General features: G+C 35.4%; 1 protein-coding gene across 1 annotated transcript in view; it reads left to right on the top strand.

Annotated features, from left to right (window-relative positions):
- Positions 1-20,023, top strand: part of LOC108754041 — a 39,719-nt gene that overhangs the window by 9,904 nt on the left and 9,792 nt on the right. Inside the window, exon 3 of the mRNA XM_018496072.1 lies at positions 2,610-2,890. Within this exon, the coding sequence (XP_018351574.1) occupies positions 2,610-2,890 (281 nt within the window). The remainder of the gene's footprint in view (positions 1-2,609; positions 2,891-20,023) is intronic.

The following is a 20,023-nucleotide window of genomic DNA, read 5'->3' as shown; positions in this document are numbered from 1 at the left end:
ATATTTAAATATCATCAGAAATTTATATTTTCAGAATCATATTTGAGTAATCGCCAAAGATAACATTGTATATCTGTTAAATTATTTTTTTGTAAATCCACAAAAACTTTGTTTTGTTTATACATACCTTTTAAGATTTTACAATAGTATTTACTATAATATAATTTTTGGTTGATGTTTAAAACAATTTCCTTTAAAATGAGCTCTATTTAACTTCAATGATTTGATATTTACCAGAGATTTTTCAGATATGTCGACATGTATATTTTGCTGGTCGTGAAAGGGTTAATTCAGCATTAACTGTAGCTGCAGATGAAAGCGTAAAATTGCTTTCATTTATTTTCGTCAAATTGCGAACATTTTATTCGTTTACTTTTTTAATACTAACTCGATTACTTTAATAATGCAGTCAGCAATCTAAATCTCGATTTATTGTCATCATATTCATCCATTTTTTAATAATTATGATACTTTCAAATTAATACACACACATACATACGTATACCGAGAAAAATGTTCTAATTATACCAAGAAGTGCAAACAAAACTAATTCTGATTATATGAATCCAATTTCCGATTATTCTAATTGAATTTCCGTTATCTCGATTAAAATGTTTAATTAAGCTTTAACTATAAATACAGTCTAATTTGTTTTTTTTTTACAGTCTAATTTTTTACCTTCCTGGTTGAATTTACCAGAATTTCATTTAACGCAACAAGACTTTTTTTTTCAACGCAGATATATAAATATTATATTTATCGTATATTGATATTCGCAAGTATCGCGTATTCATTATTTTGTAGTCGCGATACTTTACGTGCAGTTAATAAACAACAAAGCGCGGATGGACGAGAGAGGCGGAAACACGGGGCCGGGGAACGTTTAAAACCGAAACTTCCGCATATGGCGCCAGGCAACGAGCGCGCGCGCGGCCACGTGCGCGGGGGCCGCGCACACACGCTGGGTTTATCGAATATCTTGTTATAGGTAGGCTCGTATGGGACATGGAGTGCATATGAAGTGCAGTGAAAGCACTACCATATTATGTACATGCTCCGCCACAAGGCAAAATGCACGCATGCAACAAGTGCGTGCAAATATCATCGGTGCAGATAATACCATCATGCTCAGCTTGGCAATATCGCGCAGACACGATCTGGAGATTCAATTGCCCGATCTGTTATTAGATGACTTTGATACAATCGCTATCGAGCGAATCAAGCCCGTGCGCAGTAACGCGGTGTTTGAATAATTTTTTTTTCCCCACGCACGTTTCACACTTCTCATATTTATAGGTACATTTCCTTGTTAGAGATTCTTCATGCCTCAACACAAATTTTCAAAGTTTTCAGTAGATCCGAAAAACTCTTAGGAGAAGCAAGATAAAAGAAGAAACTTAATTTTTGTTTTGAAGAATATTTTAATGTTTTTCGAATGTCTCTTCTCTAAAATTTGAAAATGTTGGATAGGCTTCTTCGTCAATACGATAGCATTTGTTTTCTTTTAATTGCACAGATTAATTTTTTGTTGATCCAAGGGAATTTATTTATAGTAACTCATAATTTTTTATGATTAATACAAATCTGATCTTTAAAATATTTATTATTTAAAAAAATTTTTTTCAATTTTAATACTAAGATTATAAGGTTCTTTAAATGTCTTTGTCATTTTACACGTTACGGCACATGTCAGCGTCATATTGAAAAATTTTTATTCTATTTAAAATAAAGTATTTTAAATATTAGAATTTTTTATCTTTAAAAAAAATTTGTTACAAAAATTAACATTAATGAGATTTTTATGATAAAGAAGCCGTTGAATATATTGCATTTTAAATTTAAATTGAATCATTGAATCGAGAACAGTACATCCATAATTAATTGAGGATAATGAACAATTTATTGAACATTTCTAAATTTTTTATTCAAAAAAGTTTTTCAAATCGCTAAATACAAATAAATTCTAAAAAAATTTAAAATAATAATTCGAATTTATAAACTCAAAATAACGGGAAAAATGCGGATTTTTGTAAAATTTTATAATACAATAATAGTTTTTCAAGATGCTAAATATATATTTAATATTAAAATTATCAAATACGATATGTAATATTTGACAGTTTGTAATTGTTACATTACATATTACGTAATTTACATTTTTTTTTCTAATAAATTTATTCAATATTTGATGACGACAATTTTACCAACCTTATTCTCCTCAAAGAAATTCTTAAAAAGAAAGTGTGTCAATAATATACAATAAACAATATCTAGTTTTTACGTTTTTAACATGTTAAACAATTTTTTAAATTGCAATGCAAGACTTCTAAAAATTAAGAGATCGTATAAAAATACTATAAAGAAAAATGATCTTTTTTCTTAGAATTTTTTTTATTAAACTACATCAAATATAGCTTTATCATACATATATCTACTTTGCCATAACGTATATAAATTTCTTTATCGATGTCGCTACTTTTTCTTCTATTGTATATACGATCAGTTTCACGATCAGCGCACTGATCGTGAAATATACAAGTAACATTGAATGTAATGCTATAATAAATTTTCTTAATGTTTACATCAACACTTATGCTTTTTGTTAACAGTCGCTGGTTCCGGGACTGGAAGTCATCATCCTGGCACGCCCGGTGGAGGCGCCGTGTTTCCGGGGACCATCCAGGGCAGCATCGGCGATTTTTCGGGGACTGGCTTGGTCTTTCCATGGGCGACGAATGCGCGCGGAAAGCCACGCCGGGGGATGATGAGAAGAGCTGTTTTCTCGGATCTTCAGCGACGCGGACTCGAGAAAAGGTTCCAGATACAAAAGTACATCAGCAAGCCAGATCGCAAGAAGCTCGCTGAAAAACTGGGTCTCAAGGACTCACAGGTAAGTGAATGTATCGCATAACTGTGGTCTAAAGAAATTTCTTTTTATATATATATATATATATTGGACAACTCATTTTGAGACGAAATTTTCAACATTTGTCGAGTATAATTTCGACATTCGAATACTCGGAAATAATAATTGAAATATATTATCGTACTGCACTGCCCGACTTGCTCGATTATCTGTATTTGCAGTATTTCAGTATCAGTTGAATTTAATCGCAAAAACGATTTAATCACGATTTAATTTGTACATTTTTACGTTCGCAATTTCGATAGATTTACAATTGCAGCGAGACGTAATTATTTACCTTCTTCTCGCGCCGACGCGGTTTTCCGTGCATGCAAATCAATTGCATATCAATTATAGCGCGCATCGAAGCGCATAATTCGATTCCTTGTGATCCAGAATCCTCGCTCTCGATAATCGCATCAGGCATGTCATATGCAGGCAGATTTGCATACGCGATGATAGGCGGATGTGCTCGCGTTGTATTACAATCGAGAGGCTGCGCCGTGAGCATTAGAGACGGCACACGGTGTTTAATCCCGTGCTTAATGATCTCCTCGGCGCAATAGTAGTTCAAGCTAATCCGCGCAAACGTGCTAATCTAAACCGTAATTAAACCAGGAAATTCGTTAGCGCTAATAAAAATAGCATGGTTTTATTGTTAGTGGTCAACAGATTGCCGTGTTAATAAGTTTATTTATTATTTTCTTTCTCTCTTGCGACATCATGATTTTTATATGCTAATTATTTTGTGCTTTATTCTTTGCGCGGTCAGTTCTAAATTAAATTATATCGCTTCCAATACCCTTCGAGGAATTTGATGTAGGAACACCAATGATTTACTTAATTATTGATGAAATTGATAAATACGACAAAATTTATCCACAAGCTTTTGTGTTTATCAAATCATTATCCAGATATCTGCTGTTATTTGTTATCATTTTAATGTCAAAATGATTCGATTACGTATGTCATTTTGACATAAAAATAATAACAAATGTTAGCTTATTATCTAGATGGTAACATATTTAATCCTTATCTACAGGTATAAAAACGATCCAAGTTCTAAAACGTCTCGTTTCTTTACAGAAACTACTGGCCAATTTAACTACACTGAAAAAAAATGTTTTAACTTTAAGTAATTTATTTGTTGAATAGATTCAAATAAACATTTACTTGCAGTAAAGAAATATGTACTTGGAACTATTCGAGAAACAAATACTTCGAAATTTTTTTTCAGTGTAGTCAATTTATTACCGAAAGACAGTAATTGATACTTATTTGGAGTACTATAAGTACAGAACAACAATGCTTTTGATACTTAAAATGAATAATTAATTACCGTCTTTCAGCATTGGATTTTTGTAAGGATTTGAAGTACAAAGCGCAAGTAAATATTTGCCTTACAACGCGATTGATAGTGATAGAACCTCATATACACTGTTAAAAAAACAGAAATTTACTTCCATTACATGTAATGGAAATAAATTTCATGCAGGTACATAAAAAATATTTGATGTTGTCAATGAAAATGAAGTTACAAGTAAATTATTATTAAATTTAACGTTTACTTATATTAAATTTTATGCAAATCTATAAAATTTAATTGAAAATGTACTAAACTTCGTAAAATTTTATGAAACGTACACTCAATTTCATGTACACAAATATACCTTTTAGTTACAGATACATAAAATTTAATTTAGTGTCATAAAATTGAATTGAATTTATGTAACTTAAAAGTACATTAAATTTCATGAAATTTGAACAGTGTAATACTAATAATACAGATTGTACTAATCATCTAAAATTTTCTCTTCGGATCCAAATGATTCGTTGCTGTAGTCGAGAGTTAAAAACTCTAGGATGTTACATTTTATTAAATTTCTAAAAGACTCTGTATTAAAAGATTTTCATCGATTGATAAACTAAAAACTGTTCTTGATTGCTTGAATTTATCCATAGAAAGCTCACACATTGATACGTTCCTAAAGCGCTTTAAAGTTTATATCGAAGCTGAAAGTGATTTTAAATGTTAATTATTATTTTTGATATTTTATAAGATATAATTAATATTCCAGAGTTTTTCATATCAATATACGTGACTAATGATTCGAACACAAAACTTTGTGGCCAAACCTTTTTGTCGTACAACTGCATTAATTAATTTTTTGCTCATTCGAATCGTCATAGTTTTCGATCTTTTTATGATCTTCGCAAGTTGAGTTCGCAAGTCTGATTATATAGATTTTACGCGACTTCCGGATAATTAGATCGAGACGAGGAAGTCTCTTGAAAGGAATAGTGATGACTCCCGGGATGACTCCCACCGTGAGAGATAATCACACCGATAACGGGCCAGCATAATCGGGCAGTTAAGCGCGTGCAAGACGCGGGAAGGTGGTATGCGGTGAATATATATATATATATATATTGTGCTTAATGACGTTATTAGGGCACTAATTGTCGCTCTAACGAAGTACGAGTCCCTCGGCACCGTGCGTCGAGCGAATTCAGTTCCGTTGCGGAGAAACGCCGTCACCGCCGCCGCCGATTCTCTCACGGCTTCATTTAGGACAGGTTGATAGAGACTAATGCTCGGTTTTGTCGAATGCAAAATCGCCTACCGCTCGAGTACCGTACGAGCGAGAGACCACGTGCAACGTGTGCCAGGCTCGCTTAATTGCGCGACCAGGTACACCGATTTCAAGAACGATCAGGCAGTCGTAGCCCATTAAATCTCGGTATAATAATAATACGCCTCGCCACTTCGTGTAATTAACTTCGCGTAATTAGCTTCGCGATTAATTATTCTAATCGCGTGAAAGAGCCGTCGGAGGAGACAAACATAATGTTGCTTGCGTCTTTCACTGCTAAATGTGTTTGATTCACTCATGAGATATTTCATGAATATTTAAAGCAACACTAAATGCATTCAGCGTTAACTCTAATCGCTTCGAAATTTCCTTTACTAGTATTTGCGAGTTTCGTGTATTCCGAAGTAATATATATGTATCTTTGCCTAAGGTTAAGGTAATTGACCAATTTTTTTTCATTTTAACGTTCAAAGGAAGATGTAACTTAAAAAATTATATAAGGTTGTGAAAAATATTTAATTTTTATCGTAAACAATGTAATTGAGAAAAATCCAAATTTACTCGATTAAAATTAATTATATTTACAGCATTACTAAGTTGAAAGTGATAATTATGGTTGTATTAGATAGAAAATGAAAGTTCTTAAATATTATTTTTCATTCTTATTGGATATATTTTATTTAATTTCTTCAACGTTTCTACTTCACATTAAAACATTTTCTACAATTGCGTATGTAAGTTTTACGTAAGGATATTTGACAATTGCTATTGTTCCCTACTACCGTTCGAGAGCTCTGCTCCGTCAATAAACGGCTCGCTCATTCGTTTATTTAAATACGGACGATTTGGGCGACGCACGGAATTGGAATAAAAACCTCGATGGCCGCGTTTGAACTGTCAGTGGATCGTGGACATTCGCGCGTACGCTGAAAACGACCAAGCTGTGCTCATGAAATCGAATGAAACTAACTCACATGGCGCGCCATTTCCGGATATCGTTTAGTTCCATTAGCGTCACACCGAGCGGTCTCACATGTAGCAGCGCGCGCTATACGTTGCATACACGTACGTGTGCAACTAATGAACTGGCATCGCCCGATTAACCCCGTACGGCCCGTACCGTGGGGATATTATGTGCTTCACTCCCTTCCTCTGTGTTGCACACAGCCACACTCGCTCTTTCTTCGTGTACGTCAACGCGATACGTCGATACAGCCCGTGATCTACCCGCGCGATGCACGTACATATACATGTATGTAAAATGCACGCCTGCAAGTCGATACTTGAAGGTGCGCGACTCCATCCGAGATAATTAAGTTTACTCTGTAACACGCGTATTATGCAGAGAAACAGATCGTTGCTCAAGTCATAGATTGTTATTGGCTTTCTTGGTCGAAGAGAAGAAAAGATTTCGGAAAAGACAATGAAGGATTAAATGTGCTGAAAAAATCAGATTAAGGATGAGAATAAAAAATATAATCAGTGATTTGTGTGAGGATAATTATTTAATCGTCATTTTGTATTAATTGTTATTTTAATTGTCATTTTATGTTGTGTTGGCATTCTTGATCAAAAAGATTTCGTACTAAAGAACAGTTGAAGGATTAGATATACTGAAAGAATCAGATTAAGGATATGAATGAAAATATAAATCAGTGACTTAATTATGAGGATTATTTTTTGAACTACGATACAATTGCTTTTAAAATGAATCTTATAAATTATGTATCTCCTCTCATTCTATTGTGTAAACGAGAAATAATATCCTGTTTATAAAAAGTAAATAGAGAAAGATAATTATCATAAAAGAAATATCAGAAATATTAAAGATTAAAAGACTATTATATATTAAAAGAGATATTATTCGTTTTCTAATAATATTTTTAATAAAATACGGATAATAATCTCACAAATAAATGGATTTAGTGTGATTTAAATATTATATAATTATCGTTTTGCGTAAGATTGAAATATTATTGATGTGACAAGATTGAAATAAGAAGCGATCTTTAGTTGAATTATTGGTGATCAGTGAACTCTTAAATATTATGCTCATGATCAGTGAACTTTTAAATATTACGTAAGATAAAACTGTCATAATTTTAATGGACACCATCTGCTTTGTGAATTCATTTTAGACGCTATATAATTTGTGTCACAGATTTCGGGACACAGATCAGATTTCATTTCAGATTTTATTTATAATTTTACTTACATATTATGTGTTTTGATACGTATATGTGTAATATTTTAATGTATATTTTATACACGCTCGCGAATTTTGTTTTTTCAAATATTTTTCTTCAATTATACAGCACATGAAATTAAATAGAATTTTATTTTGAATCCCGATAGAAATTGTAGATTATACATCTATCATAATTATAAATTACTCATTTGTTACAACGACACAAAACGACCTAAAAAACGAAATTTTTCAGGAAATAAATAAATATTATATCATCAATATTTTGGAATATTAATTTTATCATGCATTTTCTCGATATAATAATTGATTATAAAGAAACAAAAGTACGTTCTTTCTCTTTTACATATTCCGTTCTTTTTTCACAAACATTCAAAAATGACGGTGTTTTTTTTTAATATTGCAGCAAATAAATGAAATCATTTGAAGTGGGTTTAGTTTATAAGAAATGTAGATAACAATTTTACACATATAAACCGATTTGTTATTCAGATTGAAATCTATTTTTTAAATTCGAGATATAATTATCGTTTTGAGATCGAGATGTTACTGGCGGGCGTGAGAAGATCGGGCAAACAAGAAGCGGTTCCTGGTCGGATGAATGGTGGTCGCGGTGAATATATACGCGCGAGCAAGAAAGACAACGGGGCGCGGGGTGCGCAAGGAAGGGATACACGGCGGAGAGGACTGTGTAGGGATATATCCTCATGTATAATTCACACCTCGAGCGCCATGCTTCCACCGCCATTGGTCGAGGCTCACTCTGTCGCTGGTTTTACGAGAAAATCTAAGGATCAAGCGCGCATACATACACATGGAGACCAGGCGCGTACGTACACGGGGGAGAGAGAGAGAGAGAGAGAGAGAGAGAGCCAAGAAGAGTGAATTGACGTTTCTTGCGGTTCTGCAATCCGCATACAAAAGCTGATTTTGCGCCCTTCTTCCGACCGCGCTTCTCTCTTCCCGTTGTCGTTGAACGATCGCGAACAACGTGATAAGAATCCAGCGGGCATTCGCGACGAATAAACTCGCCGAGTGAAACATCGCAAACATGGTGAATTGTCGCACTGGATTCTTGAATATATAATTAAACGTCGACATGTTTCTGAGAGTTGATCGTCGATATTTCAGACGTTTTATATGTCGCAAATACTCGAGGTATCACCGAACTTTTTTTTTTTTTAATTTATTTTTGATTTTAAATTTAATGAAGTTTAAATAAATAAAGGAGCATGAAAACCAAAGGTTTAAGTACAATATTTGTAAAAATTAATGTAATTTATATAAATACACAGATTGTTGCTAGTAGCAAATCGATGATCTAATTTAATTTGGAAGGGGTGTTATTATTTCAATGTTTTGATTGTGTTGCAAATTCGAAAGTAAATACATATAGATGTATTATTCTCACATCTAACTTTGACTGTAATTGGCGCTTTTCTTACTTACTTAGTTAATATATATGAGCAGTCCTGTTTTAATCGTAATATTGTAAATGTTTCGACCTTCCTGTACAGCATAAATTTTCAGCATCAATATTGCAGCAATATTGCAATGTTTCAACAATGCAAGAACGTTGTAAACGTCACAGCAATGTTGCTGCAAGTTCATCAATCATATTAACAATACTAATTACTAATAATTCTAATTTGGAGCGTCAAAAATTAAAAATATAAATAAATTACTATGAAAATACGAAATTAATTGGTTTAAAAATAAAATCAATCATTCATCCGATTGAAGGTAGCACAACTAAAACAAATTTGAAAGAGTTTCTATTATTACAATAATACGGTATTTAAAATTTCAAAATTGCAACACAGGATAATTAATTTCGAAAGATTTTATTTTTTTTTAATAAAATATCAAACGCGAAGCATCGTAAAGTGGGATTACGGTCCTTCGATTCCGGAACAAATAATCTCGTCAAAAGTGTACCAAGCGAAACGGCAATTTCGATTACTCGATTCCAATGAAATGATACTTCGGCGCCGCGACGCGATTCAGCTTCGTAAGTACATATCGAACGTGATCCCGTCGTTAAAAGCAATTGAACTCCAACTGAACGCACCCGCAATATCTCTAACATTACTTTTTATCGCGCGCGCGCGCGCGCGCACGCGAGGGGGGAAACTTTTCCCAACTTTATTAGAGGGTGTTTCCGGGTCCAAGAGAGTTTCTGCGATTTGAGAACTGCGATTCTGCGCACTCGTTGGTCGGCTATCTAATATCACGGTTCGCCACACGAACACCCATAAAAGCGATTATTGTCCAATGATAGTTCTTTCTCTCTGCCTCTTCGTCTTCTCTCTCTCTCTCTCTCTCTCTCTCTCTCTCTCTCTCTCTCTCTCTCTCTGTCTCTCTGTCTCTCTGTCTCTCTCTCTCTGCTCCTCGATGTCTCTTAATAGCAGCGAAGTGTTGGTAGCAGATGCCGAATTTCACGTCTCCCTTAATGTATCGAGCGCGAGAGCGATAATACCGCTATCGGAACTTCCGTCTCAGTATTGCAATCTAAGTTATCGAGCTATCGACGTGTCGAATGCGTGTCGAAGTAGTATTGTTATCGCCACCGTTTGCCTATTATCGCGTCATAAAATGTAGCTGTGTTCTTTGCACGCAGATCATTTATTACTCTTTGAGGCTTTAAAAAGATTACGAATAAATATCTTTATTAAAATTAGTTGTAATTTTTCAATAATTATGTTAGAAAATTATAATTGAACAAATTTTCCTTCGTTTTCTGGCAGCTATATAGTTCTTGTTATCAAAAAGTAGGTATTCTTTTCTTAAATATATTCTGACGTATTTAATGACTTTTTTATCATTTTCAAAGACATGTGAGTTACACACACACACATACAGACATAGACGCGCGCGCGCGCGTTTTAAACATTACTCGAATATTATATATATTGTATTTTGGATTCTCTGCCGGACTCATGAATCTTTTCGCGAATTTAATTAAGGACTTGCGGTGCCACGGGTGGATGATAATAATAAAGCTTTTCCGAGGGTAATCTGGTACTTTGAGGGACGGCAGGATACAGCAGGAGAGGAGGAGGCTGGAGGGGAGGGATAGATGAGAGAGGGACGAGGTGCCGTTTCACACAGGTTCGAGGCTTCACTACAGTTTATGACGAGGGTGGGTTTAAGAGGAACGTCGAGGCTTAAAGGGGGATAACTAAAGTAATTAGTGATGGTGAGCGAGAGCCAACCCCTTTCTTGGGTAGGCTATGCCTACCACCCTTATCCCTCTCAGCGCCTTTAACGAGATGAAGATGTTGATTTATCACGGGAGTCTCGGCTTTCAGAAGCCATGAAGGCCGATTTTTGTTTTATACATAGAAGATTAATATTACATACAATTTTTTTTTTGTATATTTTATATGTAAGAATAACATATATTCTATTCTCTCTCATCTTCCCTCTTTTTTTCCATATCTACAATGTTTCTTAACAATGATATGACGAGATCACAGCACTGAATAAGATATAATTCGTATGTGATTCGTAAAATTCACTTTAAATACGATTTTACATCTGGAGAAAATCTGGGAGAAATTTTAAACCTAATCAGCACGCGTTAAACTTTTCATATTTCGCTTTTTACGAGATTTTAAGATTACTTTAAAACAATGTGTAATTCCCTAAACATTTAATTACGTGGACAAAAAAACAAGCTAATAGAGTTCACAATATTTCACAACGAAAAACATCAACAACTAAGAGCAGACTCGACTGCGCTTGTTGGATTTTAAGAAATTAAGAAACGTTAACGCGATGCCGGAAAATTAAGAGACGTAGCTTTTCATTTCTGCCTTAGGAGATATTGAGACAGCGGCGGCAGCGTCTTGTCAGAATCGCTCTCGCGTCGCCCGTAGGTAGAACTCATCAACGCCGTCGACCTTAAATTATCTGGAATTATGAGGAGGCCGGCCACTTTTATGCTTGGGACGTCTCCGTTATGTCGGATCTACCGGCGGAAACGACGGAAAAATTAAAGAGAGCCCCCGGGGCTTGTTATCTTTTTAATAATCAGAACCGACGGGCACGGGACGGCGGTTTCCCTTCTTCTTACAAGTTGCCAGAGCTGTCAGAATCACGCCGCGAGCTTAATTCGCGATATAAAAGCACGGATCCTAGTTGCGCCCTGCACTGATTTCACGGAACTTGCCCGACGTCGCCCGAATCGGGCGTCTCGTTATTCGTGTACGGCAAAAACTGCTGCAGAGTTCTTTAAGCTCCCACGTCATATTACATCCCTCGGTTGTACGACTGAATTATACGACTGACGTGGTAACATTTCGCGAAAATTGGAATTAACGAATTTTATCTCAATATCCCAATCTTGAGGAAGAGGTCATTAACGCCGTCGTGTTAAGTTCTGGCTATGGCTGATATTCGATTTTTTTACTTAAGACTATCTTATAATTAAGACATTACTTAAAGTTATCTTGCAATAAAAACGGACTGTAAACGGTAATCATAGTCCGTTCTTATTCTAAGACCGTCTTTAGATGCTCATACGGCTCTCTGATTGATTCGTAATATCTTAAGACTGTACTTAAGACGATCTTAATATAAGATCTCACTATAATACTACCCTAGTAACGGCCTATGTCTTATTTGAAGTCGCCATCTATCTAAACTTTGCAAGTTTAGATCTCCTTCTTCGGAGGTATCTATCTAATCGAGGGGCGCACAATGCCGCTATTTGCGCCGAGATATCCTCAAGTAGTAAATTATAATCCTGACGAGATCTTTATCCGATCTCTTCGTTTCTTCATCTTGTCGTAGGGTGAATGTCCCGTTTAGATTCGCAAATTATATTAAAGAATAGGGGAAAAATGAATCCTCCACCCTCTCATGTTGCTGGCATTTAATAACAGCGAAAAAAATACCATGATTTCTGAGTGTCAGACAGTGTTGTTGAATTTTTTTCTTTCGTGTGTAAAGTAGATGATTCTAAATTGCAGGCAAAGTTCGAAAGCGCGAAAAGGATATTTAATTTGTTTGCTAGATTAGGTGCAAAATATGTAAAATAATGTTATTTTGTGTTTAATTTTTTCAAGAGATTCTTAAAAAGCATTTTAAAGAATTTCATGGAATTTTATCGAAACTCAAAGAAATTTTACTGTTAAATTTTCTTTCTGAAAACATTTTTTGATCTTTATAATGCAAAATATTGACAATCAGTTAGCGATAAGTATGATTTACACTTCCACGTGTATATTCACGTACGTTTTTCTGTATTTTGCGAATTTTTATAAGAAAAATCAGGGTGACAGTAAATAACAACATTCAACAAAATAGAATAATATCACTGGTATATTATATTGTAGTAAGCCTTTCTTATATTATTCTATAAGTTTCGTGATTCTAATTGAATCGGTGAATGATACTGAAAGGGACTGAGTCACATTTATCAAAATTTTCAATGCTAACAAAAAATTGTTTAGTTTTACCTCCAGTGAAAAAACTAACAAAATTACTTTTGGGAATGTAAATATGATGTTCAATAATATTTTTGGAAAATTATTTCTGAAATGCCTGTTCATGAAATAAAAAAACTTAAATTTTAAATACGGACTCTCTCTCTGCTCTCATTGCTTTTCAGTATTTACTTTAGGCCCTTAAAAGCCTAGCAAAAAATGCCCTATTTGTACTGAAAGAATTCTTATTCATTTCAAGATTAACAAAAAGAAAGACTTATTTTTGAATAAAATTGGACTCGTTCTCTTTTCTGCTCTCACCGATTCAATTGTGGAAAATTATTGATATAGTTCCATGGATTCCCTGTATTCTAATAATTTTTAATATTAATTATTATAGTTCGCTCGCGCACTCCAATTTATTTCAAAGTTGTACTAATACGGAAATTTTGAACAAAACTACTTGGAATAAAATAGGGAATTTTTCTCAGGAGAATTTTTTTTACAAAATTTCAGTAATCATCCTGATTAAATATTTACATTCAGTGACGTAGAAAGATTTTTCACAACGAATTAACTCAAATCGGGAAACGAAATCGGGAAGTTGCGAAGACGATGAATTTAAGCAGCAGTTTAATTATTATCACGACGGGAGATGGAAGGTGCATAAACGCTCTCTTCAATTCAATTTCCACGCCGGTCTCGCAGATCGCCCTTTCCCACGGCACTGACGTTGACACGTTAGATAGATCGGCCATTAGGTTTGGCGTTTCAAGAGGAGGATATCGAGTTTCCCGGATTCCGTCGGTCAAATCAATTTGTAGCCATTAGGTCCGCCGTTGATTCGAGTTTGCCTTGGCAAGCTTTTACGAGAGCAATCCGCCGCCATCGTCGCCACGGCTCACCGTCGGCGAGAGCTGACCCGAGGAGAGCTAGCCGATCTGTATTTGCACAAACGTCGAAGCTCGAGACGGCAGATATGTACGTTTGACATCCGTGTCGCGAAGAACCTCTGTTCTTCGTATATCCACTTACAAGACACACACTGGCTATGCGATAACGCGTACTTACAGACGATCGATGATCGTCTCTTCATAGCGTCGCTCTTGGTTATTCAAGCTCTTTGACGTAACTTTTTGCGGATAGATGTAACGTAGCCGTATCAGTGCATTAAAAAGGAAGACTTTTACTTATTATACCAAAATTCTTTGTGCTAAATTAAAATTTCTAATAATTTCTAATAAAGTAAATTATCATTTTCTTCTCATAAAATTAACCCTTCTTTGCCACTTTATACCGTTTTATCTATCATGTATCATCTATCATATCAGTGGATATTGTGAAAAAAATGTTGCATAAAAATAAACACATTATTATGACAATTCTTTTCAATCGTAATGCTGGATATTAAGGAGCATAACAAGTAAATATGTATATCCTTATAAATAAGAAAATTATAGCAAGCAAAGTAAAAAAAATCTTTGGTATGCCACAATATAATTTTACATAAACGTATAAAAGATAGAATTAAAGATGAATATAATTTAAATATATATTAAAAATAATGTATTTTATAAATTAGAAAAACTATAAATTAAAATAATTATATGTAAATACATGATATTATGTTAATCCTTAAATTTGAATATTTCAGATATTTTGAGAAACTAAAAAATTTTGAAACAAATTATAAGAATTCAAGTACAAAAGTAATATGTTACTTACATTGTACAAAGTAAAGTATTTAAAAATTATTTCTAAGAACTCCTCTGATATTTTGGAAGACACAAATCTTCCCTCGTCGTGTCGGCTGGATTATCTCTGTCTGCAAACTTGACATTTATTCCTTCGCGTGATAATACAGACTCGACTTTTCTTATTCTGTTATCTGCGTATCAAAATAGCATTTTTTTCCTAGTCGTTCCTTAAACCGTTCGTATGTCAGTCTGGTGGAACCTCATTCATCTTGATCGCGGGTGGATCAAAGTCTAGCGAAGGACGACGGCTATGACGTTACCCTAATCGCTCCGGCTACAATCTGCCGCGGATATTAAAAACAAAGGCCTGCCTCTCGCAGAGCATAACATGAATATAACGCCGCGCAATATCTTACGGCTTTAAGCTCTTCGGCTTAGCCCGTGGACCTTCATGCATTATGGATTTTACTTTGAGAGAGCGTCGCCGCCCCGCCGCCCCTCGCTCTCGCTCGCGCCGGAGGCGGACGCGAGAGCTAAGAAACCATGAATATACAATACCGCGGTATATGCATATAGATCTCGCCTTTGAGAATCAACTTTAATCACTCACGGTGAACTCGAGAGCCGTGGAATCGAGCGGCATCGATGACTCTGGCGGTGGTAGCGAGCGCTTCCCGTCCCCGTCCCACGTCTTGCTATCTGCAGGGACGGGCTTTTAATATAAGTGTAAACATTTGTAATGAAAATAAATTTTAACATTCCGAACTGTTTTGAAACCGCTCATAAAAAGTTTGGTAAATTTGGAAGCGAGTTTGCTGAATTTTATGGCAACTTTGTCGTTCGCGAATTCTTAAAAAGAAAATATTTGGTAAAACAATTATGATTAGAAGCTCCATTTTTATAGTTGTTACTGTTATAATGTTAGTTAATAATTATTATATTTATAATTTTATCAAAAGTACACGTATATTGTAGTTGACACCGGAAAAATGACTATGACATAAAAAGATGACTATAAATTATATTATCGTTGAATTATTTTTTTCTCTAAATGTATCTTAACGCTAGATATCGATTAAGTAACAATTTTGTTGAAATAAATATTAACTCGGAATTTAATGAAGAATAAAATATCGTTAATTGATTGAACTTTTGAACTTAGCACGCGGAAAACCTTTTCGTTCGCTTAATGTAAGCGATTTTAACGCTTCAATATTTCGATATTGAGAGTTTCGTTTTTAATTTCCCGAAGAAATACGACTGATTTAAATGAATTGAATGATATTGTGTGCTCGAATGGATTAAAACGTACTCTTTTCGAAACATTTAGAAACAATTTTGCAACAGGAAAATTAGATACGCGAGCTGCGCGTCACGTCGGGTGCGTTCCCAACGAATTCCTCTCGCTCTCGCTCTCGCTCTCGCGACATTTCTCCCGGAAATATCACTTCCGATTTGTGCCGGCTCGTATCCACTCTCGCAGCTGTAGCCCGGTTATACGACCTGCACGCAGACGGATTGTAAATTCGCAAATTGTATATCTCGATTGTAAACCTTCCTCGTCCCTCCACCCTCTTATCGCGAACTGACATCGATTCCGAAACGTATTCGCCTCTCTCGTTCGCCCATGCTCGTGAAATCGTATTCATAAAACCGAGTGGGTCTATCTACGATAAATACGGGATTCTCCTTTTCTTCTCGCGAAATCTATCCTATACCCTGATGCTGTAACTCTTCACGATAGTGTCGGTATCATTATACTGTTGTTATTATACGTGTGTAAATATAATACCGGTAGATATATCAGGTATAAACAGAATTGGAAAAGTTATTTTATAAAAGTAGCTGATTTCAATTTTTTTTTTTTTTCAAAAAGTAATTAGTTGCCGTTACAAGTTACGATTCTGAAAAATAACATGTTATAATTACTTAACAAATAATGAATCGTTACTTTTCTGTTATTTTTTTATTATTTTTTGCTATTTTAAATATAAATGTATAAGAATCTTATACATTTCTAACATTAATAAATTATTTTATTTATTGTACTAAACATTCGATATTATTTATTTGTACGCTATATTATTTATAATAAAGTAATATATATATTTTTGGAATCAAAATTATAGGAGTAATATTAAAACGCGTTCACATAATTAAGAGAATCTTAGCTTAATTTTTAATACAGACATTTACAGAATATAATAATCAGGGATAAAAATATTCCAATCACGAGGAATAATCACTGTTTATTTCATTTTGGTCAGTCTATGTTGATAAATAAGATCCATATAAAGTAACTATTAACTTAATTGCCAAAAAATGTAACTAAGTTATAGATGAAAAGAAAGAGAAACGAAGTTAAATTATATTTACTGAAAAAAGTAATTCTAATTGTAATTTCGTTACAAGAAATGAGTTCCTACCCAACTTTGGATAGACATAGACAACATATAATATATAATATATAATAAAAAAAAGCTACCCAACGATAATGTAACAATACCAAACTGTCGTTAAGAGTTACAGAATCAAAGTATTGGAAGTCGATTGTGTGTCTTCAAAACGAAAATTAAAAAAATGATTACATTCACTATTTACAACTTCATTGTTCAATACCTAAATGAATTTATTCACTTTTGAAATTTTATCTTGTTTCAAGACAATTAACTTTCACCGTACTACGCCTCTATCGCGAACTTCACGTCGAGAAAATTCTTAACGATAACGCGCAAAATAATTTGCGTCGCACTCCGTGAAAAAAATCCTATAAAACGAAGTACAAAAATGTAATGAAAAGGAATACAGACAATAATTGTAAATAAATGTTTATAGTCTTTTCACACAAATCACATTAGTTTCAATTTCACTTGCAGCGAAATGCTTTAACTTCTTTTTTGTTCAGATTATTACGGTCTTAGTCTGACGGCATTTGTCTGACGACGACGATGACGACGACGATATTTTGTCGATTCGGAAAAGAGGTTTCATACACGACATCTCAGACGCGAGAACACATGACGTTTTTCACTCTACATCAGCAATTGCCAGCTCATCTCCGGCTGAATCGCGACGCGGCAGCTTGCGCTGCTCTTTTTACTTTTACGATCTCGTACCACCCTAACTGATATCCGCACTCTTTTACGGAGACATTTTGAAGAGCACCCCTTCGCATAACGCCGAACTGCCCGCTTTTATTACTAGTAATTAATTTCGTAAAGATATCCTATAATAAAATATGAAATAAAATTTTTTTTAATTAAAAATTTTTATATAATTTTATAATTTTATATAATTACTCAATGCTGAGGCAAGTAGGTATCATTTCTCCCGCTTCAATCGGGATTTCGGAAAACTTTGCAGTACACAATTTTCACATTTAAAGATATTTCGCTGTTAAGAGACATTTATGTTCGTGCCTTTCCTTTACCTTAATTCTTAATCAAATAAATCCACACACACACACACGCGCGCAATCTTACACAATCATTAATTTCAAATCTTTAATTTACTCTCGCAAAATTATGATGAAGATATTTCCAGCGTACTGAATCACCTCTTTTCTTGAATAACAGATGTTATATTTATCTAGAATTAATAACCAGCGTTACAGACAGACATCGTTTGCATTGCATAAATAATATTATACAAACGGATATATTTTATTTTCCTTGTTGATGCGAGAATTCATGTTATATAAGGTAGAATAAATATCCCGCCATTAAGATTCGAGTGAAATAATCGAATAGCGAGCTAATTGGTGAGCAAAGGGATAGTGGTATAGGTGATTTTTCATATCACCGGGCTTCAAAGAATTAAACGAGATCCGCCGGTGTTCGCAATTACGCCTTTATCCGCTCCGAGAAAAACAATCGATTAAATCGTCACCGGGGCGGTGCGGCACGGCGCCGATAAATCCGCAAAGGCCCTTTTTCCCCTCTATTATCGCGCGACTTCCTTTCCATACATCAGGCAGCCGTCTGCCCTTCGCCCGCAGGATCGCGCCACGCCGGCAGCTTTGTGCCGTACTTTTTACGTTTGATCCATCCCTCCCCCCCTTCCCCCCGTACCCGCTCCCTCCATCGGTCTGGCTGACCTCACCTCGCAATGTACCCCCCTGCCCCTCCCCCCCCCAGTACGGATGCCAACCCCTACTCGGTTCTCTGTCGTCCCTTTTCGCTTCTATTCCTCCACCCTCCCATTCCGCACTCTCGGCCCTCACTCCTCTCTTACCTCGTCCTTTCCACGCAGAGAATCAACGCGGATGCGAAGGGAAAATCCAGAGAGATTTTTTTATAGTCTCTGTTCCCCTCGAAAAACGATCGAATGAGAGTTAAATTGATAAATATATGAGCACAATCTTTGATCTGTGGATTTTATGGAGATTTTAATCTTAATGATAAGTCAATAAGTAATCATTTTCTTCTTGTAAAATATAATAAAATGTAATCAATGCAGCTCCGACGTGATCATACCGTTTGATAAATGGAAGTGCGTAATTAAAAAAAAAATTTTAATATTTCGACACGCAAAATTAAGAATCAAGAAATTAATTTTGCTCCGTTATGTACATATATAAAGATCGTGCCAAGAAAAAAATCGTTCAGTGTGCCGCCCTCGTATGAAATATAATCCCTCTCTTTTTCTCCTCCGCGAATTCTGGACCACCCTGGACTTATCCTCTCTTTCCATTCTGCTCTTTCTGCGTTATTGTAGGATGTAGAATCGACAAATGCATGAGAGGGAATTCTAAAGAAAGTCAGTACATGAGTGTGTGAGAGAGAGAGAGAGAGGGGGGGGGAGAGAGAGAGAGAGAGAGATTGAGGGGGTGAACACTCGTGGCTAGGCCAGAGAAGGGCGGCGGAGAAAGAGAGGGAGGGAGTCGGCAAGAGTGAGTGAGCTGAGGGGTAGTTCTGAGGCCGACGTCATAATCGATCGTCTTTTATTAAACTGCGCCAGATGGCGCCACCACCGCACTAGGCACAACGTGGATGGCACAGGGGGTTGAGTTGAAAGAGCGACCGGGAGGGTGGGACGAACGTTGGGGAGTACGGGGTTGAAGCACGAGGGGGTGCAGGAGGGTAGGCGGAAGTAAGGGCGGGCGCGTGGGTGCGAGGAATGGGGCAGGGAGTTAAACGGAGGAGGATTTCCAGCCCGGGGTTCCTCCAGGAGGGATGGAGAAAGGGTGG

The sequence above is a fragment of the Trachymyrmex septentrionalis genome, unplaced genomic scaffold (genome assembly GCF_001594115.1).
Source record: "Trachymyrmex septentrionalis isolate Tsep2-gDNA-1 unplaced genomic scaffold, Tsep1.0 scaffold74, whole genome shotgun sequence".
Taxonomy (NCBI): domain Eukaryota; kingdom Metazoa; phylum Arthropoda; class Insecta; order Hymenoptera; family Formicidae; genus Trachymyrmex; species Trachymyrmex septentrionalis.
This window is presented reverse-complemented; position numbering and strand designations above follow the sequence as displayed.